The 23,711-nt window shown below is 46.6% G+C and overlaps 1 protein-coding gene across 4 annotated transcripts in view; it reads right to left on the reverse strand.

The window, feature by feature from the left end:
* Window positions 1-670: 670 nt before the first annotated feature.
* Window positions 671-23,711, reverse strand: part of celsr2 (cadherin, EGF LAG seven-pass G-type receptor 2) — an 87,033-nt gene continuing 63,992 nt past the window's right edge. Inside the window, exons 9-34 of one of the 4 annotated variants that reach the window (XM_046312499.1) lie at window positions 21,844-22,010; window positions 20,322-20,501; window positions 18,490-18,603; window positions 18,215-18,389; window positions 17,937-18,078; window positions 17,682-17,802; window positions 17,340-17,523; window positions 16,955-17,056; window positions 16,728-16,822; window positions 13,033-13,242; window positions 12,423-12,606; window positions 11,317-11,641; window positions 10,374-10,541; window positions 9,990-10,113; window positions 9,605-9,805; window positions 9,002-9,176; window positions 5,593-5,705; window positions 5,103-5,185; window positions 4,699-4,825; window positions 4,479-4,589; window positions 4,146-4,276; window positions 3,816-3,904; window positions 3,482-3,643; window positions 2,844-3,083; window positions 2,492-2,714; window positions 671-1,608 (exon numbers count right to left, since the gene is read on the reverse strand). In XM_046312499.1, coding sequence (XP_046168455.1) covers window positions 1,602-1,608; window positions 2,492-2,714; window positions 2,844-3,083; window positions 3,482-3,643; window positions 3,816-3,904; window positions 4,146-4,276; window positions 4,479-4,589; window positions 4,699-4,825; window positions 5,103-5,185; window positions 5,593-5,705; window positions 9,002-9,176; window positions 9,605-9,805; window positions 9,990-10,113; window positions 10,374-10,541; window positions 11,317-11,641; window positions 12,423-12,606; window positions 13,033-13,242; window positions 16,728-16,822; window positions 16,955-17,056; window positions 17,340-17,523; window positions 17,682-17,802; window positions 17,937-18,078; window positions 18,215-18,389; window positions 18,490-18,603; window positions 20,322-20,501; window positions 21,844-22,010 — 3,953 coding nt within the window. In that variant the 3' untranslated portion in view covers window positions 671-1,601. Of the gene's footprint in view, window positions 1,664-2,487; window positions 2,715-2,843; window positions 3,084-3,481; window positions 3,644-3,815; window positions 3,905-4,145; window positions 4,277-4,478; window positions 4,590-4,698; window positions 4,826-5,102; window positions 5,186-5,592; window positions 5,706-9,001; window positions 9,177-9,604; window positions 9,806-9,989; window positions 10,114-10,373; window positions 10,542-11,316; window positions 11,642-12,422; window positions 12,607-13,032; window positions 13,243-16,727; window positions 16,823-16,954; window positions 17,057-17,339; window positions 17,524-17,681; window positions 17,803-17,936; window positions 18,079-18,214; window positions 18,390-18,489; window positions 18,604-20,321; window positions 20,502-21,843; window positions 22,011-23,711 lie in introns of those variants that run through there. The other 3 variants (XM_046312497.1, XM_046312498.1, XM_046312500.1) reach the window with 3 other exon arrangements.

The following is a 23,711-nucleotide window of genomic DNA, read 5'->3' on the forward strand; positions in this document are numbered from 1 at the left end:
TACACAGTTTGATACAAATTCTTGGGCTATATGTGACCTCCATGGAATGCTCTTATTAGCCTATTTCCCCGGAAATAAAACAATACCACATTGAATGTGTGAATTCACAGAAAACTACAAGACACATCAGTAACCTACTACAGGTCTTGGTTTTAAGCAGTTGATTGCTTTGCGCTCCAATTATGACGAACTGTTTGTACAATCCAGTTAATGGGGGAAAAGTTGCTACTCCCTATCTAGTGCTTCAGTTGAGTAAACAAACTGATTCACTAGGAACCTGAATGGTTGCACTCATTTGTAGGCCTGATTCAAATGTTAACCTTTATCATAGTGTTTTCAACAATTGGCAATGCAGAAATTAACCTTGACAGTATCATGAATGCTTTCAGATGTCATTTTAGGGAGCACCAGTGCAAACAGTTACTTCATGCTGATAGAAAAATAACAGGTTCTCTTTCATACACATCAAATTGCCTGAACTGCTTTTATAAGTGGGAATGTAGAGGTGTACAGTTTATGCAACATGATTCAATTGAAGATGAAGTATTAGTGTTTCCTTTTACAGAACTCTTCACAGTAAAATTGGAATACATATCAGTATTACAGCACATATTTTACAAAAACAATGGAACGATCTAATCTATAAAATACAAAGTCGCTGATTCAAATGAAAGCATATCCCCTTGGACAAATACAGGAGCATTTATACAAAAATTCACAAAAGTAAAGATATCAAAAGTTCTTGACACGCAGGCTCTTTTCCTCCAATGATAATGCAATATGGTGGAGAAGGGCAGACATTCTCACCTCTAGTGTCTATGACAGCTGACTAGTCGCTGTTGCCTTTAAACATCCTTCAGTAGTGAGAGAAACTGTTTAGAGTGCTTCCATTACGGGGCGTGACCCCATGGCCTCCAGCCACACTTCAACAGGAGTCCTTTCCTCCAGTGTAGTGGTTTGGGTGGAGCTGTTCATCCCTCTGCAGAGACCTGTTCAGTCTAAAGACATTTTGTACCGACTCTTCCTGTCCACCAGCTCAGGCTGGCAGCTTCCTGAGACCGGAGTGGAGAAATGAGTTCTCTCTACAGCAAAACTCAAACGGAACTCAGTAGAATAACTAAATCCTTGAACAAAACAACTGTACAGGTGACCCTTTCTGAGATTACAAACTAGTTAAGCTTCTTGAGGAAATTCCCTGAACTTTTAAAATCTTACAGCTAAATTACCCAGCCAAAGGAGGACTTCATTGTTCTTAATCTCCAGAGTTTGAAACATAAAAAAAAAAAAAAAAATGAATCCTCTCCAGTAACTACCAGCACACCTGGCCTGGTAGTGTAAATTATTTTAAAAAGTGCATCACTTCAAGTATGTAAACAATGATTTACAAAGAGAGACTCATTCCATCAGTGAGCCTGGGCCCTTGCAGAGACTCCTGAGGTTTTGACACACATTCATGCGCGCGTGCACTCAGAAAAAAAATTGGGGTTGGAGAGAGGGTACTCCATGGATCTCCAGGTGAGGACAGTCCAACGCTCTCTGTTTTTCAGACATCAGCTCCTGTTACTCAGAGAAAAGTAAGCATGGCGATGAGGGCCGAGGCTCTATGACCTGCAAAGACACACCCCTCCGTCAGCCGGCTCATATGGAGGGGTTGCGGTGGCTGCTGGGAAAATGGGTGGATGGGGGACAAACATTACGCAACACGGGGAAAACAGAAGGAACAGAAAACAATGAATGAGAATGATTCACGTACGAACACACAGTGTGAGAGGTGATAACCAAATTATATGGGATTATTATTTTGGTTATAAGGGATGAAGGATCGATCCTGATTTCAAATTAGGATCAAGTGCTTCAGTGAATAAAATTAAAGAATAGGAATCTATGTTTTTTGGAGGGAGAGAGAGAGAGGACAGATATTGATGGTTAGTAAGCTACAATACTCTGCACTGTAGACACTGGTCATAAAATGATTTTGCTTCTATTAAAGACACTTGTATTTAGCAGTTTATATAATGGTTCCAAACAGTGTGTATTAACTCATCAAAAGTAGCTTTTACCAAGTCCCTCTGTTTATGGAACTAACCGTTTTTTGTTCACAACATGATAAAAATCACCTGATCATGGGAGTTACTTGACATCTTACCTCATCGATGAGAATGTGACCGGTACTCTATATATTTGACTTAACAAGCTAGCATGCTAAAATCAACACTACATAGGCAAAGAAGAACAGGGGACAGACTACACACAATGGTGAAGGGGGCACGACACATTCAGTGGGACATCAAATTGGTAGACTGGTGTGCAGAAAATATGACATGTAGTATACAACACAAAGCAACAAGTACTAACAAATATCTTAACTTCTAAGAGCTGTTGCTTTGGATTCTATGACATTGTGATCTGCACTGGGTTGTGTTCAGACAGAGCCGTGTATTCTGTTTGGACGTGAGTCATGTTTGGTGCTCGGTGTTGTGATGACACTCACTCTGACCCTGATGAGTCACCGTCCACTGTCCCCGCCTTGATGCTCATGGCAACACCATTCAGCTGATCTGGTAAACTGGGCTTGGCCCCGCCCCCTCGGCTCTCACCGGAAGAGGAGCCCTGAGAGGAAGCGTGGCCAAGAGCGTTCTCTGATAGCTCGTTATGGATGCGGTTGATACCATTTCTCTCCGCAATGGGGGAGAGCTGCTTCTTCTTCAGGATTCCTGCATTTGAAAAGACACATCCTATCCTAAACATTTCTGAAGTTCTGGAAATCCCACCTCTACAAAGATATAGAGTGGAATAACATGTGGAATGTTGCAGCAGGGTTGACGTTAGGGTTTGTTGCTGACCTTTCTGTGGGTGTGCGCTAAGGTTGGGCAGACTGGGCAGCAGCATCACATGGTCCTTCCCATAGCCCTCTGTCTTGTCCCCTGGCCTGTCGTCTGGCATGCCTCGGTGGTCCCATGTCTGGCCCAGTTCAGGGTTGCCCAGAGACTCTACTTTTAGCCTTCCTGCTCCCCCCAGGCCTTCACTGTTGCTAGCTGTCGTCACAAACTCCCCTGGCCAGTACAGCTTACTCAGGTTGTTATCTGACAAACACCCAGACAACTTTAAGACTACATCTTAAATGCTTGATGCATTACATCGTGGTGTAAGCTGTTGTCTCACAAGACCAGAATCGGGTAATTCAGGTGTTATTTATACATGTTTAAGTAAGAGTCATGTTCTGCTCAGAAGTGGATTCATTTAAACCCAGACAATTGTGTACAGTGTAGGTGTATTCTATTGAAGAGTTGTCTGGTATTTGTGTGATGTTTGGGTGTGGTATACTGTTAAAGCAGAAGTGTGTGAGCGGTATTATCAAGAGTGTTACTGCATGGGGCTGTGTTCACATACTACCTGCGTGTGGTCTACTGAGAGTGAGGTATTAGAGGCGTGAGGTCGTATAGAGTTGGTGACTCGGTGTATTATAGATGCGAGGTCATACCCTGAGGGTGTGGTCTCTTAGACACATTGGATGCCATGCTTTCCCAGCATTCATCTGGTGGGTAGGGCCCCTCCTCCTCGCTGTCAGAGGAGTGTGTGGAGGCGTACGATCCGCTCTGGTCATCCTCCAGAGACAGGTCACTGTCCGAGTCCGAGTCGTGATCTGTTGTTGCACACACACAAGTTAAGATGATGACAAATGAGTGTTGTAGAGATATACATACATTGACCATATGAAATGAATACTCCGTATGCCTCTCTGTGTTTGAGCTATGCACCAAAGCTGCTAAAAGGCAGTCACAGTGATCCTAATGACATTCAAATGGGAGACCTACCATCCAAATGCTCTTTAGTTTCATGGAAGAGTGAGCCGTGCTCGTTCAGAGCGATGTGTACCTGGCTATTATTCAGGCCACCATCATCCCTGAAAAACACAACAGGACTTGTAGCAGGACAAACAAAGCCCTGGTCTCCTCAGTGTAAGTTAGTATGTGGCTTTGAAAGGGGTGTTCTATCTGTATTACAGTACATAACAATGACCATCATAAAACCCACACATTTTCAATTAACCTGGAAAGAAAACTTTTTCTAGTGCACAATGATGCAGGAGGACCTAAACAGCATGTGTCAATGGGGCCTGTTGTTTCCCTCTGTGCTTACCGTACCTGAGGACAAAGGGGACATAGCTCTGCTGGCTCTTGCCACTCTGCAGGGTGTCGTTCAGAGAGACACTGGAGTCTCCAAAGGGCAGGTGGTACAGTCTGCCATCCATGTAGCTGGTGTTACAGTTATACGCCTGGAGGAGGAGGAGAGGAAGAAAATAGGAGAGGTATAAGTTAGTAGGTAGTATTCTGTTTTATTTGTTTGGTGCTTTAGTTAATGTCCTTAGTAATATAAGTCCAAGCATAAAGATGATGATGGGGGGGGCCTACAGCTGTGCATGTCTGTACTAGGCCTTGGATGACTGGTGACGTCCCTATACTGTACGAGAGATTTACCGAGGGCTTGGACTTGATCATGTGATCCGGGCGTTTGCGGCTGCAGCAGTAGCGCATGGCGTTCCTCGCCTCCTTGCTGAACACAATGCGGAAGAAGAAGATGAAGGGACCCTGGAAGAGACAGACCAAATAATGTCAATGGAGCAAAAGGACACTGACAGTCAAACCAGTGACTAAGTCTTTAAATCCTGGTTTAAGTTAAACTAAAAACAGTGTTTACTTGAAGGCAGTTGAATCCAGCAAACAAGTAGTGGAAGATGATCATGTCACTGTTGACTGAGAGTATAGCTAACAGACACGTGACAGTGACCAGGAGGAGAACCCCACATGACGTCCTCAGCCCAGAGCTAGACACAGACAGACAGAAAGACACAGGTAAGATGAGAACATCACAAAGGTTACATTAGGATAAGTGAGTTCAGAGGATATAGAAATATGTTTTTCACTTTTATTACAATCCATCATGAGCCAACAACCACAGTTTAGTGAATTGGCAGCTTCACTCTCCATTCAATGACACAATGCACTCTCTAAAGTGCTTTAGTCATGTACCCTTGGGGTCCAACAGCATGCTTATGTTAATGACAGAATGTGTGTTGTTTTTAATTCAGGCAGAACACTCACACAGGGGGCTCTTTCTTTTCAAAGCTGTGGTGTCTCATGGAGCAGGATGCTCTGGAGGCCAGGATATACAGGAAGATGTTCATCTGGAAAACACAAAATACAATTAAACTATGTATTACTGTATAACATAAAGGCATACTATTATATAACTAGTATATACAGTACCAGTCAAAAGTTAAGACACCTACTCATTCCAGAGTTATTCTTTATTGTTTACAATAAGCTACATTGTAGAATAATAGTGAAGACATCAAACTATGAAATAACACATATGGAATCATGTAGTAACCAAAAAAAGTGTTAAACAAATATTTGAGATTCTTCAAAGTAGCCACCTTGATGACAGCTTTGCATTATTCTACAATGTAGAAAATAGTCAAACAAATAAATAAAACATTTAATGAGTAGGTGTGTCCAAACTTGACTGGTACTGTAAATATCATACAATACACTGTATTGGAGATCTGATGAGGAGGTGGAATGTACTCACAGACACCACCATGGCGATGGGCCCTGCCAAGCTCCAGATCAGAGTATCGTACACGGACAGCCAGCAGAAGTCTGGGTTCCCATAACCCTCTGGGTCCAGTCCGACCGCCAGGCCTGGACGACACAACCACCAAACACACCAGTAACTAACAAATAACTACAGTAAGACTTTCAAACGTTCTAATGGGATACATGAGTTGGCATTGTGTGTGTGTGTGTGTGTGTGTGTGTGTGTGTGTGTGTGTGTGTGTGTGTGTGTGTGTGTGTGTGTGTGTGTGTGTGTGTGTGTGTGTGTGTGTGTGTGTGTGTGTGTGTGTGTGTGTGTGTGTGTGTGTGTGTGTGTGTGTGTGTGTGTGAAATAAGAACACGAGAAAGTAAGTCACTTAAATAAAGGATCAGTTCCAGAGTCAGTGCCAATACCACATTTACAATGTGCAGGGGTAAGGTGACAGGGATACTGGAGTGGTAGGGTTAGATATGTATAGGGATAAGGTGACAGGGATACTGGAGTGGTAGGGTTAGATATGTATAGGGGTAAGGTGACAGGGATACTGGAGTGGTAGGGTTAGATATGTATAGGGGTAAGGTGACAGGGATACTGGAGTGGTAGGGTTAGATATGTATAGGGGTAAGGTGACAGGGATACTGGAGTGGTAGGGTTAGATATGTATAGGGGTAAGGTGACAGGGATACTGGAGTGGTAGGGTTAGATATGTATAGGGGTAAGGTGACAGGGATACTGGAGTGGTAGGGTTAGATATGTATAGTGGTAAGGTGACAGGGATACTGGAGTGGTAGGGTTAGATATGTATAGGGGTAAGGTGACAGGGATACTGGAGTGGTAGGGTTAGATATGTATAGGGGTAAGGTGACAGGGATACTGGAGTGGTAGGGTTAGATATGTATAGGGGTAAGGTGACAGGGATACTGGAGTGGTAGGGTTAGATATGTATAGGGGTAAGGTGACAGGGATACTGGAGTGGTAGGGTTAGATATGTATAGTGTTAAGGTGACAGGGATACTGGAGTGGTAGGGTTAGATATGTATAGGGGTAAGGTGACAGGGATACTGGAGTGGTAGGGTTAGATATGTAAAGGGGTAGGGTGACAGGGATACTGGAGTGGTAGGGTTAGATATGTATAGGGGTAAGGTGACAGGGATACTGGAGTGGTAGGGTTAGATATGTATAGGGGTAAGGTGACAGGGATACTGGAGTGGTAGGGTTAGATATGTATAGGGGTAAGGTGACAGGGATACTGGAGTGGTAGGGTTAGATATGTATAGGGGTAAGGTGACAGGGATACTGGAGTGGTAGGGTTAGATATGTATAGGGGTAAGGTGACAGGGATACTGGAGTGGTAGGGTTAGATATGTATAGTGGTAAGGTGACAGGGATACTGGAGTGGTAGGGTTAGATATGTATAGGGGTAAGGTGACAGGGATACTGGAGTGGTAGGGTTAGATATGTATAGGGGTAAGGTGACAGGGATACTGGAGTGGTAGGGTTAGATATGTATAGGGGTAAGGTGACAGGGATACTGGAGTGGTAGGGTTAGATATGTATAGGGGTAAGGTGACAGGGATACTGGAGTGGTAGGGTTAGATATGTATAGGGGTAAGGTGACAGGGATACTGGAGTGGTAGGGTTAGATATGTATAGGGGTAAGGTGACAGGGATACTGGAGTGGTAGGGTTAGATATGTAAAGGGGTAGGGTGACAGGGATACTGGAGTGGTAGGGTTAGATATGTATAGGGGTAAGGTGACAGGGATACTGGAGTGGTAGGGTTAGATATGTATAGTGGTAAGGTGACAGGGATACTGGAGTGGTAGGGTTAGATATGTATAGGGGTAAGGTGACAGGGATACTGGAGTGGTAGGGTTAGATATGTATAGGGGTAGGGTGACAGGGATACTGGAGTGGTAGGGTTAGATATGTATAGGGGTAAGGTGACAGGGATACTGGAGTGGTAGGGTTAGATATGTATAGGGGTAAGGTGACAGGGATACTGGAGTGGTAGGGTTAGATATGTATAGGGGTAGGGTGACAGGGATACTGGAGTGGTAGGGTTAGATATGTATAGGGGTAAGGTGACAGGGATACTGGAGTGGTAGGGTTAGATATGTATAGGGGTAGGGTGACAGGGATACTGGAGTGGTAGGGTTAGATATGTATAGGGGTAAGGTGACAGGGATACTGGAGTGGTAGGGTTAGATAAGTATAGAGGTAAGGTGACAGGGATACTGGAGTGGTAGGGTTAGATATGTATAGGGGTAAGGTGACAGGGATACTGGAGTGGTAGGGTTCGATATGTATAGTGGTAAGGTGACTTGGCATCAGGATATATGATAAACAGAGTAACAGCAGCGGATATGATTGTACGCGAGTGTGTGTGAGAAAAGTATGTGTGTGTGTGTGTGTGTGTGTGTGTGTGTGTGTGTGTGTGTGTGTGTGTGTGTGTGTGTGTGTGTGTGTGTGTGTGTGTGTGTGTGTGTGTGTGTGTGTGTGTGTGTGTTGGAGTGTCAGTGTGTAGAATGTGCATAGAGTGAGTGTGTGATTGTGTATAGAAAAGAAAGTTAAAATAGACAGGTCATTGCAGACAGTTCGTGTAGCTATTTAGCAGTCTTATGGCTCGGGAATAGAAGCTGTCAGACCTCATCCACCGGTACCGCTTGTCGTGCGGAAGCAGAGAGAACAGTTTATTGCTTGGGTGGCTGAAGTCTAACAATTTTTCTGATATAGAGGTCCTGGATGGCAGGGAGCTCAGCATCAGTGATGTACTGGGCCGTACGCACTACCCTCTGTAGCGCCATGTGATGGAGGGCGGTGCACTTGCCATACAAAGCAGTGATGCAGCCAGTCAAGATGCTCTTCGTGGTGTAGCTGGTGAACATTTGAGGGCCCGTGCAAAATATTTTCACCCTCCTGGGAGGGAAGTGGCGTTGTCGCGCCTGTTCGCGTGTGTGGACCATTTTAAGTCCTTAGTGATTTGTACACCCAGAAACTTGAAGCTCTCGACCACTCTGCTGCAGCCCCGTCGATGGGGACGTGCTCGCCCCCGTTTCCTGTAGTCCACAATCCTTGGTCTCACTGACGTTGAATGAGAGGTTGTTGTCCTGGCACCACACTGTCGTCACGGACCTCCTCCCTGTAGGCTGTCTAATCGTCGCCGGTAATCAGGCCTACCCACTGTCATGTCGTCAGAAAACTTGATAATGGTATTGGAGTCGTGCTTGGCCACGCAGTCGTGGGTGAACCGGGAGTACAGGAGGGGACTAAGTATGCAACCATGTGTGGCCCCCCATGTTGAGGGTCAGCGTAGCGGAGGTGATGTTGCCTACCCTTACCACCTGGGGTCGGTCCATCAGTGTGTGTGTGTGTGTGTGTAAGGATGTGTGTATTGTTCAGACCTGTGATGAAGGCAGGCACGCCCCAGCCGATCATGTAGTAGAATCGCATGGGTCCGTAGTTGATGTCTCGTATTTCGCTCAGCATGCGGTAGACATGCAGGCCCTCCAGGAAGAGCCAGGAGAAGGTGCACAGGTAGAAAAAATGCAGCAGGATGGCAATGATTGTGCACAGAAACTACAGACACGGGGAGAGAGAGAGAGCGAGGGGGAGGGAGAGAGAGCGAGGGGGAGGGAGAGAGAGCGAGGGGGAGGGAGAGAGAGCGAGGGGGAGGGAGAGAGCGAGGGGGGAGAGAGCGAGCGGGGGGAGAGAGAGAGAGAGCGAGGGGGAGAGAGAGCGCGAGGGGGGGAGAGAGAGAGAGCGAGGGGGGAGCGGGGGGGAGAGAGAAGGGAACTTATTATACTCTTTATTTACAGGGCTCAAAGTGGGCAGAATGCTTTGATGATTTTTCCTTTGTTTTTAATCAGAACAATATCAGACAGCTATTCCAAACAGAGGAGAGGGAAGGTAGGATATTGAAAGTGGTGTACTGAACCCGAGATCGACAGGAGGCCAAATACAGTATTAAAAGGTAGACAGAAAATAACTTTGTTCCAGTAGTTTACCGGGTTGTCTGCCAGGTTAATGCCCAGGATGAAGATAAGTTCGGAGATGAAGAGGGCGGTGGCGCCGTTGTTGATGATGCTGGTCTTGTTGCAGTGCATGGCCCGCAGGCAGAGGAGGAAGAGCGTGGTGAGGAAGAGGAAGCCCAGGGTCACGCTCACCGTGCTCCACGTCACCAGCTTCACCGGAAGGATCTCACCGTTCTGAGAAGGAAGAGAGGAAGAGGAGGGTGGAGGAAAAGTTTAGTTTAAGAAGAGCTTTGTTTGGTCATTATAGTGAACAAGAGCCCTATAGGGTGTGGTCTGAGGTGTATCGAGGTTTATAAAGTGAAGTCTAGACTCGTACAGCATATGGTGTAGTTCTGTCTAGTGTTGTGGCCTTGCTCACCTCTCTCCTGGAGATGTCCATGAGAACAGCGAAGCTGGTCATGTGGTAACACTGGCAGCTGATGTGAGTGTTGTTCCTGAACACCACCTCACAGCCTTTGGCTGACCAGCCTCCGTTCCCCGCTCTGACAAACACAATAAACAGTCAAACAATGCCATGACAGATTATTGGGTTTCAACCTAATCCTTTATATAACTTTTAAGTCTTTGTTTCTACAGCTCAAAGTTGAAATAGCTTTTTTGTGTGTGTGTGTGTGTGTGTGTGTGTGTGTGTGTGTGTGTGTGTGTGTGTGTGTGTGTGTGTGTGTGTGTGTGTGTGTGTGTGTGTGTGTGTGTGTGTGTGTGTGTGTGTGTGTGTGTGTGTGTGTGTGTGTGTGTGACTCACAGTATGGAGTGGTTCCAGAAGACACAGATGGGTTTGGAGCGCTCCTCGGTGGTGACCATGCGGAACTGCACAGTGATGGGTTCGTCCAGCATGTGCTGCAGCAGCTCCTCGTTGTCATGGACCGTGATGCTGACCACCGGGGAGTTGATGACCGGACGCTTAGGCACTCTGGTGGACATCACACAAAACCACTAAATAATTCTTCAACAGGAACCTTGTTGCTGCTCTTCCTCCTCCTCATTAATAATTTTCTCCAATTCTAAATTGGCCGCTAACCCCAACACCAGGGCTGCCCAACCCTCTTCCTGGAAATCTACCGTCCTGTGGGTTTTCAGTCCAACCCTCTTCCTGGAGATCTACCGTCCTGTGGGTTTTCAGTCCAACCCTCTTCATGGAGATCTACAGTCCTGTGGGTTTTCAATCCAACCCTAATTTAACACACCTGATTCTACTAATTAGCTGCTCAACAAGACCTTAACTAGCTGAATCAGATATGCTACTACTGTATTCTTTATGAACTCGGTCAGGCTTCGACCACTGGGATCATATAAACACACAAGACACTGAAAAATGTGTCTAATTGCAAGAAATTGGCTTAAAATCTGCAACATTTTCTCTCCGCTAACATGAGGGCTGTGAACAGTTTGGGGTTGGCATGGATTGCGAGGTGGGGGTTTGTTACTACGACAGTAAAATATCAGTCTGGTCCTTTGTCATGTAGGCAATTTGTGTGACCAGACCTTATCAAATAGTACCTGCGTACCCCTGCCTTAGACCTTTGTGTAGATCTGAAATGATCCGCAATATGGCAGAAATACCACCAGGGAAATGTAGACCCATGAACATATTACTAGTATGTATCCAATTAAATCTATGTGAAGTATCTAGAGGTAGGAGGCAAGGGGTCAATATGGAATCAGGTCCCTGTCTCCCTCTGTCTCACCTCAGACTCCTCTTATCAGGGTCGTAGCTCGCAGGCAGCAACGAGGCCAGGCTGTGGAAGATGATCACGCTAGCGATGGCCTCCTGCTCAGGGTCGTCAGGACCTCGATGTCGCCTCTTCCTGCTGGACGTGTGGTTTCTCACAGAGGATTCTGGGAAGGTGTCCAGGTGGCGGTGGCCCTTGGTCTCCATGGGCGGCTTGAACACTGAGTCGGGGAGGGTGACGGCAGTCTCCTGGTCCTGAGGCCTCAGCCCTCTCAGAGTCTGGTAGCGAGGGAGCTTGGCTCCGGCAAAGTTCATCTTCTGGAGGCGATCTATTGAGATGACTGTGGAGAACACCCAACACAGATGGGGTAGGTTAGACAGCAGACAAACCACTAGAAAGAGGTAGATGGCTAGATGGTTCAGTTTGCGAATCCTACAACTTATGGAATAATATTCAACAAATATTCCAACTGATAAAAAAGTCTACATCAGGGCTCTCCAACCCTGTTCCTGGAGAGTTACCCCCCTGTACGTTTACACTCCAACCCTGTTCCTGGAGAGTTACCCCCCTGTACGTTTACACTCCAACCCTGTTCCTGGAGAGTTACCCCCCTGTACGTTTACACTCCAACCCTGTTCCTGGAGAGTTACCCCCTGTACGTTTACACTCCAACCCTGTTCCTGGAGAGTTACCCCCTCTGTACGTTTACACTCCAACCCTGTTCCTGGAGAGTTACCCCCTCTGTACGTTTACACTCCAACCCTGTTCCTGGAGAGTTACCCCCTCTGTACGTTTACACTCCAACCCTGTTCCTGGAGAGTTACCCCCTCTGTACGTTTACACTCCAACCCTGTTCCTGGAGAGTTACCCCCCTGTACGTTTACACTCCAACCCTGTTCCTGGAGAGTTACCCCCCTGTACGTTTACACTCCAACCCTGTTCCTGGAGAGTTACCCCCCTGTACGTTTTCGCTCCAAACCCAGCTGTAACTAACCTGATTCAGCTTATCAACCAGCTCTCCAGGAACAGTCCTGGAGAGCAGTCCTGGTCTACACAAAATTGTGTCTTTCTGTCCGACATAACGTCTATACCTAGTGTAAAGCAAAGTAGACCACACTCACCTATGTGTGGTGTGACAATGGTGAAGGGGCTGAGGTAAGTCTTCCTCATGTTCTGTGCCAGGGTGTTGGCGTACTCCTCATACTGGTGCAGTAGGGTCGCCGTGCCCCCCTCCGTCTGCTGGATCAGCTCCCAGTGTGGCCGTGTGCCTGGGGACAGGATGGCACTGCCCACCTGCACCAGGTTCTGATGTGGGGAGGAGGGCAGGGGGTCAGAGACAGACTGGCATAGGGTGGTGGAGGCAAATGTGTTGTGTTCAGTTACCTACAGAGTTTATCCGAGATGCATGTTGCATTGTGTCATGTGCAGAGGCTGGTGGGAGGAGCTATATGAGGACAGGCTCATTGTAATGGCTGGAATGGAATTCATGGAATGGATTCAAACATTTGGTTTCCATATGTTTGATGTGGTTGATAGCATTCCATTTTTCCATTCCAGCAATTACAATGAGCATGTCCTCTTATAGCTCCTCCCAGCATCCTCCTCTGGTTATGTGGTATTATGCTGTATTAACTGTGTTGCGCTGCCAGGTGTTGCCTTATGCTGCACTGCATGGTGGTGTGTTACACTCTGCAATATTGTGTTGTGTAGTGTTGTGTGTTGTCGTGTTACCTCAGTGAAGTGGACGTCCTGGGTGGCGGTCAGGCTGAAGCCCTGCTGGTGGCTCTCGTACTGCAGTAGGCTCTGGGTGAGGCGGTAGGCCACCTTCACGTCACTGCCGTAGTACTCCACCGTGTGCAGCGTGGCGTTGGCCAACATGGCTGCCATCTGCTGGACCCGCCCAGAGTCCAGGAGAGACACGTTATGGGAAAGCTTTTCCGACTGGACCAGGGAGAGAGAGAACAGTCTTACAGCACCATTTGATATATTGTATTTAATAAGTTGTGTATACGCAGGGCTCCCTTGTAAAAGTGACCTTGGTCTCGATGGTAACTAAAAGAAATATAAAACAAAAAGACCTAACTGCTATATTACAGCAATAAAATCAGTTCATCATTCAACTTAATAGCATAAGTCATTGAAGTGAATGGATCCATATAAATGTGAGCTGATGAGGGGTAAATGAGTCTAGCTCTAGTGGAGCTGTATGAGGGGTAAATGAGTCTAGCTCTAGTGGAGCTGTATGAGGGGTAAATGAGTCTAGCTCTAGTGGAGTTGTATGAGGGGTAAATGAGTCTAGCTCTAGTGGAGCTGTATGAGGGGTAAATGAGTCTAGCTCTAGTGGAGCTGTATGAGGGGTAAATGAGTCTAGCTCTAGTGGAGCTGTATGAAGGGTAAATGAGTCTAGCTCTAGTGGAGCTGTATGAGGGGTAAATGAGTCTAGCTCTAGTGGAGCTGTATGAGGGGTAAATGAGTCTAGCTCTAGTGGAGCTGTATGAGGGGTAAATGAGTCTAGCTCTAGTGGAGCTGTATGAAGGGTAAATGAGTCTAGCTCTAGTGGAGCTGTATGAGGGGTAAATGAGTCTAGCTCTAGTGGAGCTGTATGAGGGGGTAGCTCTAGTGGAGCTGTATGAGTCTAGCTCTAGTGGAGCTGTATGAGGGGTAAATGAGTCTAGCTCTAGTGGAGCTGTATGAGGGGTAAATGAGTCTAGCTCTAGTGGAGCTGTATGAGGGGTAAATGAGTCTAGCTCTAGTGGAGCTGTATGAGGGGTAAATGAGTCTAGCTCTAGTGGAGCTGTATGAAGGGTAAATGAGTCTAGCTCTAGTGGAGCTGTATGAGGGGTAAATGAGTCTAGCTCTAGTGGAGCTGTATGAAGGGTAAATGAGTCTAGCTCTAGTGGAGCTGTATGAGGGGTAAATGAGTCTAGCTCTAGTGGAGCTGTATGAGGGGTAAATGAGTCTAGCTCTAGTGGAGTTGTATGAGGGGTAAATGAGTCTAGCTCTAGTGGAGCTGTATGAAGGGTAAATGAGTCTAGCTCTAGTGGAGCTGTATGAGGGGTAAATGAGTCTAGCTCTAGTGGAGCTGTATGAAGGGTAAATGAGTCTAGCTCTAGTGGAGCTGTATGAGGGGTAAATGAGTCTAGCTCTAGTGGAGTTGTATGAGGGGTAAATGAGTCTAGCTCTAGTGGAGCTGTATGAAGGGTAAATGAGTCTAGCTCTAGTGGAGCTGTATGAGGGTAAATGAGTCTAGCTCTAGTGGAGCTGTATGAGGGGTAAATGAGTCTAGCTCTAGTGGAGCTGTATGAAGGGTAATGAGTCTAGCTCTAGTGGAGCTGTATGAGGGGTAAATGAGTCTAGCTCTAGTGGAGCTGTATGAGGGGTAAATGAGTCTAGCTCTAGTGGAGCTGTATGAGGGGTAAATGAGTCTAGCTCTAGTGGAGCTGTATGAGGGGTAAATGAGTCTAGCTCTAGTGGAGCTGTATGAGGGGTAAATGAGTCTAGCTCTAGTGGAGCTGTATGAAGGGTACATGAGTCTAGCTCTAGTGGAGCTGATGAGGGGTAAATGAGTCTAGCTCTAGTGGAGCTGTATGAAGGGTACATGAGTCTAGCTCTAGTGGAGCTGTATGAGGGGTAAATGAGTCTAGCTCTAGTGGAGCTGTATGAAGGGTACATGAGTCTAGCTCTAGTGGAGCTGTATGAGGGGTAAATGAGTCTAGCTCTAGTGGAGCTGTATGAGGGGTAAATGAGTCTAGCTCTAGTGGAGCTGTATGAGGGGTACATGAGTCTAGCTCTAGTGGAGCTGTATGAGGGGTAATGAGTCTAGCTCTAGTGGAGCTGTATGAGGGGTAAATGAGTCTAGCTCTAGTGGAGCTGTATGAGGGGTAAATGAGTCTAGCTCTAGTGGAGCTGTATGAGGGGTAAATGAGTCTAGCTCTAGTGGAGCTGTATGAGGGGTAATGAGTCTAGCTCTAGTGGAGCTGTATGAGGGGTAAATGAGTCTAGCTCTAGTGGAGCTGTATGAGGGGTAAATGAGTCTAGCTCTAGTGGAGCTGTATGAGGGGTAAATGAGTCTAGCTCTAGTGGAGCTGTATGAAGGGTACATGAGTCTAGCTCTAGTGGAGCTGATGAGGGGTAAATGAGTCTAGCTCTAGTGGAGCTGTATGAAGGGTACATGAGTCTAGCTCTAGTGGAGCTGTATGAGGGGTAAATGAGTCTAGCTCTAGTGGAGCTGTATGAAGGGTACATGAGTCTAGCTCTAGTGGAGCTGTATGAGGGGTAAATGAGTCTAGCTCTAGTGGAGCTGTATGAGGGGTAAATGAGTCTAGCTCTAGTGGAGTTGTATGAGGGGTACATCAGTCTAGCTCTAGTGGAGCTGTATGAGGGGTAAATGAGTCTAGCTCTAGTGGAGCTGTATGAGGGGTAAATGAGTCTAGCTCTAGTGGAGCTGTATGAGGGGTAAATGAGTCTAGCTCTAGTGGAGCTGTATGAGGGGTAAATGAGTCTAGCTCTAGTGGAGCTGTATGAGGGGTAAATGAGTCTAGCTCTAGTGGAGCTGTATGAGGGGTAAATGAGTCTAGCTCTAGTGGAGCTGTATGAGGGGTAAATGAGTCTAGCTCTAGTGGAGCTGTATGAGGGGTAAATGAGTCTAGCTCTAGTGGAGTTGTATGAGGGGTACATGAGTCTAGCTCTAGTGGAGCTATATGAGGGGTAAATGAGTCCAACTCAAATGGAGCTATATGAGGGGTACATGAGTCTAGCTCTAGTGGAGCTATATGAGGGGTACATGAGTCTAGCTCTAGTGGAGCTGTATGAGGGGTAAATGAGTCTAGCTCTAGTGGAGCTGTATGAGGGGTAAATGAGTCTAGCTCTAGTGGAGCTGTATGAGGGGTAAATGAGTCTAGCTCTGGTGGAGCTGTATGAGGGGTAAATGAGTCTAGCTCTAGTGGAGCTGTATGAGGGGTACATGAGTCTAGCTCTAGTGGAGCTGTATGAGGGGTAAATGAGTCTAGCTCTAGTGGAGCTGTATGAGGGGTAAATGAGTCTAGCTCTAGTGGAGCTGTATGAGGGGTAAATGAGTCTAGCTCTAGTGGAGCTGTATGAGGGGTACATGAGTCTAGCTCTAGTGGAGCTGTATGAGGGGTACATGAGTCTAGCTCTAGTGGAGCTGTATGAGGGGTACATGAGTCTAGCTCTAGTGGAGCTGTTTGAGGGGTAAATGAGTCTAGCTCTAGTGGAGCTGTATGAGGGGTAAATGAGTCTAGCTCTAGTGGAGCTGTATGAGGGGTACATGAGTCTAGCTCTAGTGGAGCTGTATGAGGGGTACATGAGTCTAGCTCTAGTGGAGCTGTATGAGGGGTACATGAGTCTAGCTCTAGTGGAGCTGTATGAGGGGTACATGAGTCTAGCTCTAGTGGAGCTGTACACACCAGGGTCTTGAGTTTGGTGAAGGTGACAGAGGTACAGTTGAAGAGGTTGGGGGGCAGCCATCCCTTGTGTTCGTCACAGTGGCGAATAGCTGTGCCTGAGAGAGAAGGGGGAAATCTTCATAAAAGGAGAGGAACATGCTGGAAAGACCCGAGGCAAGTTTAAGTGCATAGTATAGTATATTCCATTATAGTATGGTAATTAGCTAAACTGCTGAGATTCATCGTACCGATAGATCCCTTGGGACAGGGGACTGCTGCAGGGAGACCAAACTTAGTCCTGGGCCACCAGATACCTGCCTCCATTGCCTGGGGACAACTGTCATAGATCACTGAGAGAGAAAGACAGGGAGAGAAGGCGAGAGAGAGGAAAAGTGAGAGGGAGGGCGAAAGAGGAGGGAGAACAGGAAAGCTGATAAAAATTAATTGTCCATGTGTAACTGTACACATGACATAGAATTTGCTTGGCACAAAAACACTTTTTAAAAAGCCATGTAATCAAATTCATTTACTAAATCAGTGAACTAAATTAATCAGACTGGACTACAGATATATTTCTGAAGAATGTGACATTTGGTAATTCTTTACTGTCATGTGACGTATGTTAATGCTGACCTTCGCAGCCATTGGGCGACACCTCAGCGAAGGGGTTGTCACAGTGGTCACACTGGCGCCCGATGACCCCTGGCTTACACTGGCACTGCCCGCTCTCCCTCTCACACGCCCGTGAGAACGAGCCCACTGGGTAACACTCACATAGCAGACACACCTCGCTGCCCTCTGGACGGTAGTGGTTATCCTGAGAGCAGGGAGAAAGGGATAGAGCGAGAGATAGAGGGGGAAGGAGAAGAAAAGGGAGGAAGTCAAAAATAATACCAGCCCACAGTGCAGTTCCACCCATCGCCCCTGTCCACTTAAAACATCCTGCCATTGAGACACAGTAGTCAGCTGGCTCACCTTGCAGCGGCACTCCCCGCTGGTCTTGTTGCAGTCGGCATCGAAGCCCTTATCTGTCTGACAGTCACAGGGACCACAGGTCTTATGTCCCCACCAACCCCTGGGACATGGCAGGTCAGTCCTGAGGGCCACACATAGTCAGAAACACAACAGATACACAGATACATTCTTATAGTGTTCTTTATAGTGATATGGACCAACACAAACATAGTGGTATGATCTGTGTATAGCAAAGATTAAGATTTTTTTACTAACTTCTTCTCGCAATACTGGCCAAAGTAGTTGCTGGGACAGTCACAGGTGTAGCCGCGGGAGGAGCTAACCTTCCTGGTGCAGGCTGATTGGTGCTCGCAGGGGTTTAGCGCACATACGTCTGTGCAGTTATCGCCATAGTAACCTGGCAGGTAAACAACACAATAAGAATTCATAAGTTATGTCTGGGAGGGGATCAACGTAAGACTATATGGTCGTATAATATGGTTGTAAAATCTAATGATGAGGAAGATAACGCTGATGATGGTTGGCAGATTGACCGGTGAGGCAGGTGCAGGAGTGGCTGTCCCAGTCATCACTGCAGTAGCTGTTAGAGGGGCAGGTGTTAGAGACACAGGGGTCTGGTACGCTGCAGCCCTGCTCCATGTTCACCCTCCTGGCCTGAGACATGCTGAGAGACACTGAGTTGGAAGAGGTCTCCCCCACACGCAAACCCTGAGGAACACACACACCAGGGAGAACGCACTCAGACACACGGACAGACAACATAGTATGTGTGTGTCGTCTGTGTTTGCGTGACAAGAGGTTAACGAACCTGCACACAGCCGCGGAAGCCATGCTGTATTTTCCCATCAGTCCCAGTGATGCCCCCGACACTCAGAGTCTTGACCTTCGACCCCTTCAGTTTAGTATCCACTTCCATGCTGGCCTGGATTGGTATATCAGATCAAACAAATACAGTTTTTCTTTATTTTTACTATTGTCTACATTGTAGAATAATAGTGAAGACATCAAAACTATGAAATAACACATGAAAACTATGAAATAACACAAATAACAATCATGTAGTAACCAAAAAAAGTCTTAAACAAATAAAAACATTTTATATTTGAGATTCTTCAAAGTTGCCACCCTTTGCCTTGATGACAGCTTTGCACACTCTTGGCATTCTCTCAACTAGCTTCATGAGGTAGTCACCTGGAATGCATTTAAATTAACAGACGTGCCTTGTTAAAAGTTCATTTGTGGAATTTCTTTCCTTCTTAATGTGTTTGAGCCAATCAGTTGTGTTGTGACAAGGTAGGGTTGGTATACAGAAGACAGCCCTGTTTGGTAATAGTCCATATTATGGCAAGAACAGCTCAAATAAGCAAAGAGAAAAGAAAGTCCATCATCACTTTAAGACACGAAGGTCAGACAATCTGGAAAATATCATGAACTTTGAAAGTTTCTACAAGTGCAGTCGGCAAAAACCATCAAGCGCTATGATTAAACTGGCTATCATGAGGACCGCCACAGAAAAGGGAACCACTACTTCAAGGTCTCAGAGCGAGTGACGTCCCCGATCGAAACGCTATTAGCGCGCACCACCGCTAACTAGCTAGCCATTTCACATCGGTTACACAGCGGATAAGTTCATTAAAGTTACCAGCCTCAGAAATCAGCAATTAACTACACCTCAGATTGCAGCCCCAAATAAATTAATTCAAGTAACAGACACATCCAACATCAACTGTTCAGAGGAGACTGCGTGAATCAGGCCTTCATGGTCAAATTGCTGCAAAGAAACCACTTCTATAGGACACCAAGAGACTTGCTTGGGCCAAGAAACACAAGCAATGGACATTAGACCAGTGGATATCTGTCCTTTGGTCTGATGAGTCCAAATTGGAGATTTTTGGTCCAACCGCCGTGTCTTTGTGAGACATAGTAGGTGAACGAATAATCTCTGCATGTGTGGTTCCCACCGTGAAGCATGGAGGAGGTGGTGTAATGGTGTGGGAATGCTTTGCTAGTGACACTCAACGATTTATTTAGAATTCAAGGCACACTTAACAAGCATGGCCACCACAGCATTCTGCAGCAATGCGCCATCCCATCTGGTTTGCACTTAGTGGGACTCTCATTTGTTTTTTAACAGGACAATGACCCAAAACACACCTCCATGCTGTGTAAGGGCTATTTGACCAAGAAGGGGAGTGATGAGTGCTACATCAGATGACCTGGCCTCCACAATCACCCGACCTCAATCCAATGGAGATGGTTTGGGATGAATTGAACCGCAGAGTGAAGGAAAAGCAGCCAACAAGTGCTCAGAATATGTGGGAACTCCTTCAAGGCTATTGGAATAGCATTCCTCATGAAGCTGGTTGAGAGAATGTCAAGAGTGTACAAAGCTGTCAACAAGGCAAAGGGTGGCTACTTTGAAGAATCTAAAATTAAAATATATTTTTTGGTTACTACATGATTCAACGTATTATTTCATAGTTTTGATGTGGTCACTATTATTCTACAATGAAAAACATTATACAAATAAAGCAAAACCCTTGAATGAGTAGGTGTGTCCAAACTTTAGACTGGTACTGTACCTATTTAAATGTAATTCAAATTTCAAACCTACAGTCTTGTCTTCTAACAGTGTCTCACCGTGTAGAGGCCATGGTCAAAGGAGAGCACCGCCTTGTGCCGGGGCTCGCCGCCCGGGATATCCTTCAGCTCCATCTGCACATGGTGCCAGTCTCCGTCATTCACTGTCACCTCCTCTACCTGGGACAGGGTGGAGTCCTCGCCCCTCTGCAGGCCCATCACCACACTGCCACCGCGCAGCTAGGGGAGGGAGAGAGAGGGGGGGTCGGGAGAGGATAGAGAGATATGTGGGAGAGGACGGAATGGAATGAGAGAGGTGGGGCAAAGGATGGGAGAGAGAGAGGGGGATGTGAAGAGAGGTGAGGGACGGCAGGAGAGAGAGAAAGACCTTTAGCATGCAAACATCACATGCTCACAGACAGAGAGCTTTTCTTCTCATCATCCATATCATATCATCTATGGTAATACAGTAGCTAAGAAAATAGCCCTGTTTTTTAATGTTTTTAATTTTTTAAATGTACCAACTTTAAAATAGTTGCTGGACTGTTATACAACTTCAAAAAAGGCACCTGTCTAGACAAACAACAGCTGCTATCTGAAAGGCCTGGGTATGGCAGCTCTCAGATCTTGGGATGAGGCATTTGTTAGTTGGCGGGCTTCATCTCTCATCTCATCAAATATTTAAAGTCATGCTGCTGCCCAGACAGCCAACAGGTGGAGCTTTACATCAACTAACCCACAGTCACTCTGTGTGAGCTGCTGGGGTCATGGTGGAGTTACATGCCACAATGCACTAATCTATTCCAACACCATACTGAGGGGGAAAACACATGCACAATCTGATACAAAATGAGTGAAAGGAATTCCTATCAAAACTATTGGCTGTTTGGGTCTGTCTTAGCTTCAGATAGGATGGAATCCTGTATAATATGTATTATACCGTACGTAATGACATGAAATGGCCGACAGTAAACACCTTTGAACCTGTGAGGTGTATTTGTAGTGCTGTTCCGTATTGTTGGGTAATGCTGTTGAAGGTGTGTGTATATGTCAGATTGAGGAGGGCTGTACAGTATACTGTGATATGGCAGACCAGGCCTCTGCTGGCATGAGACACTATACGGTAGTAATAATAATACAAATAATTATAATAAATGGAAAATACATTTATATAGTGCTTTACAAAGGACTTAAAGATGCTTTACAGTTGTAGAAATGAAGAAAAAGAAACAAATCTAAACAAAATAATGCCAGGCTAAACAGAAAGAAGATAAACAAAGTTGGGAGTAGGTCTTAAGGAAGGTGTGTGTGTGTGTGTGTGTGTGTGTGTGTGTGTGTGTGTGTGTGTGTGTGTGTGTGTGTGTGTGTGTGTGTGTGTGTGTGTGTGTGTGTGTGTGTAGGTGTGTGTAGGTGTGTGTGTGTGTGTGTGTGTGTGTGTGTGTGTGTGTGTGTGTGTGTGTGTGTGTGTAGGTGTGTGTAGGTGTGTGTAGGTGTGTGTAGGTGTGTAGGTGTGTAGGTGTGAGAGGAGGGTGTGTGGGTAGGACTGTGTATGGCGAGACTATTATATGTGTTTTCTCTGTACCTGTAGGGTGAGGTTGTGGTGCTGTCCGGCGGTGAGGTGCAGCAGGGTGGCACTAGGCTGGCGCGTGCGGAACATAAGCTCCACGTGCCATGGCACAGTGACCACCGCCACCAGGTTAGTCCACTGCAAAAGGCTGTTACCCAGGAAACGCTGTGGGTTGGCCATCACTGCAACACAGGCAGGCAGATAGAGAGAGGGGGTGAGGGAAGCAGATAGCGAGGGGGAAGCAGATAGAGGGAGAGAGAGGGGGGGTGAGGGAGGCAGAGAGAGGGGGTGAGGGAGGCAGAGAGTGGGGGGTGAGGGAAGCAGATAGAGAGGGGGGAAGCAGACAGAGAGAGGGGGGTGAGGGGGTCAGAGAGTGGGGGTGAGGGAGGCAGATAGAGAGGAGGGGGGGGGGCAGATAGAGGGAAAGAGAGGGGGTGAGGGAGGCAGAGAGTGGGGGTGAGGGAGGCAGAGAGTGGGGGGTGAGGGAGGCAGAGAGTGGAGGGTGAGGGAGGCAGATGGAAGGGGGGAAGCAGACAGAGAGAGGGGGGGTGAGGGAGGCAGAGGGTGGGGGTGAGGGAAGCAGATAGAGAGGGGGAGAGGGGGCAGAGAGTGGGGGGTGAGGGAGGCAGATAGAGAGGGGGAGAGGGGGCAGAGAGTGGGGGGGAGGGAGGCAGGGATAGGGGGGCAGAGAGTGGGGGTGAGGGAGGCAGATAGAGAGGGGGAAGCAGATAGAGAGGGGGGTGAGGGAGGCAGATAGAGAGGGTGAGAGGAAAGTGAGGAGAGAGAGAGGGAAGGGGAGAACAAGAGAGAACGAGATAAATTGAGAGCGAGAATGAGGAAATGAGGAAAGGTAGGTGACATGTGACAGAGAGTCATTACCACTCTCACAGTAATATGTTCTGTGATCAAGTCTGAACAACCCAGCTCCAGTTACTGGTAGGGAGAGTATACACAATCTATGATTACCACAGAAAACAAAGATGGGGGGTACAAAGCCAGCAGTGCTATACACCTAACCTTACGAAAAAAACAAATTAAGACGTCAATGGAATGAAAAGCTTGGCACTCGCTGTATGGGTATAAAATAGCATGTGTGGCAATTTGAAACTAGATACCCCTGAATAAATACTGTTCACATACAGAGCCAAATACCAGAGAAGATTCAACATGCCCCCTACCCCTATTCACTAGTACTTGTGATGAGTGTTGGCTAGACAACGCTCAGGGGTGGGGTGTGTGTTCAGTTGTATGTGTCTGTGTATTTGACATGCAGTCTGTGCATTCTGAAGACAGCCATTCTGGCAGAGAGGCACTAGTGTCCCTTTTAGCTGGGTGTTAGACATGTTTTTCTCTCTCATTACACAGTGGCAGAGATGCAAAACACGGCCGTCCATAATTAATGTCACAAATCCAGCCTGTCATTGGCACTAGAGAGAGCGAGTGAGGGAGAAAGAGAAACAGAGGACCCAGGGGATAGTGGTTGTGGTGCAGTTTGACACTGGTGTAAAGCTACAGAAAGATTGTAAACAGAATCTCATGAAAAGAGGTTGATACACTGAGTGTACAAAACATTAAGAACACCTTCCTAATATTGAGTTGCACCCCCACTTTTGCCCTCAGAACAGCCTCAATTTGACGGGGCATGTTCTCTACAAGGTGTTGAAAGCGTTCCACAGGGATGCCGGCACATGGTGACTCCAATGGTTCCCACCGTTATCAGCATTTCACTTCTTTTTTTTATGTTATAAAAAAAATATATGTTTATTATTTTCCAATAATATCTATTTTTTTAAACTGCAATAAACAATGACATTCATTGTACTGTTGAATGGGAAGGCCAATTTAGAGGACAAAACAAAACTTAACTCACACATACACAAAAT

Source organism: Oncorhynchus gorbuscha, linkage group LG18, assembly GCF_021184085.1.
Source record: "Oncorhynchus gorbuscha isolate QuinsamMale2020 ecotype Even-year linkage group LG18, OgorEven_v1.0, whole genome shotgun sequence".
Classification (NCBI taxonomy): domain Eukaryota; kingdom Metazoa; phylum Chordata; class Actinopteri; order Salmoniformes; family Salmonidae; genus Oncorhynchus; species Oncorhynchus gorbuscha.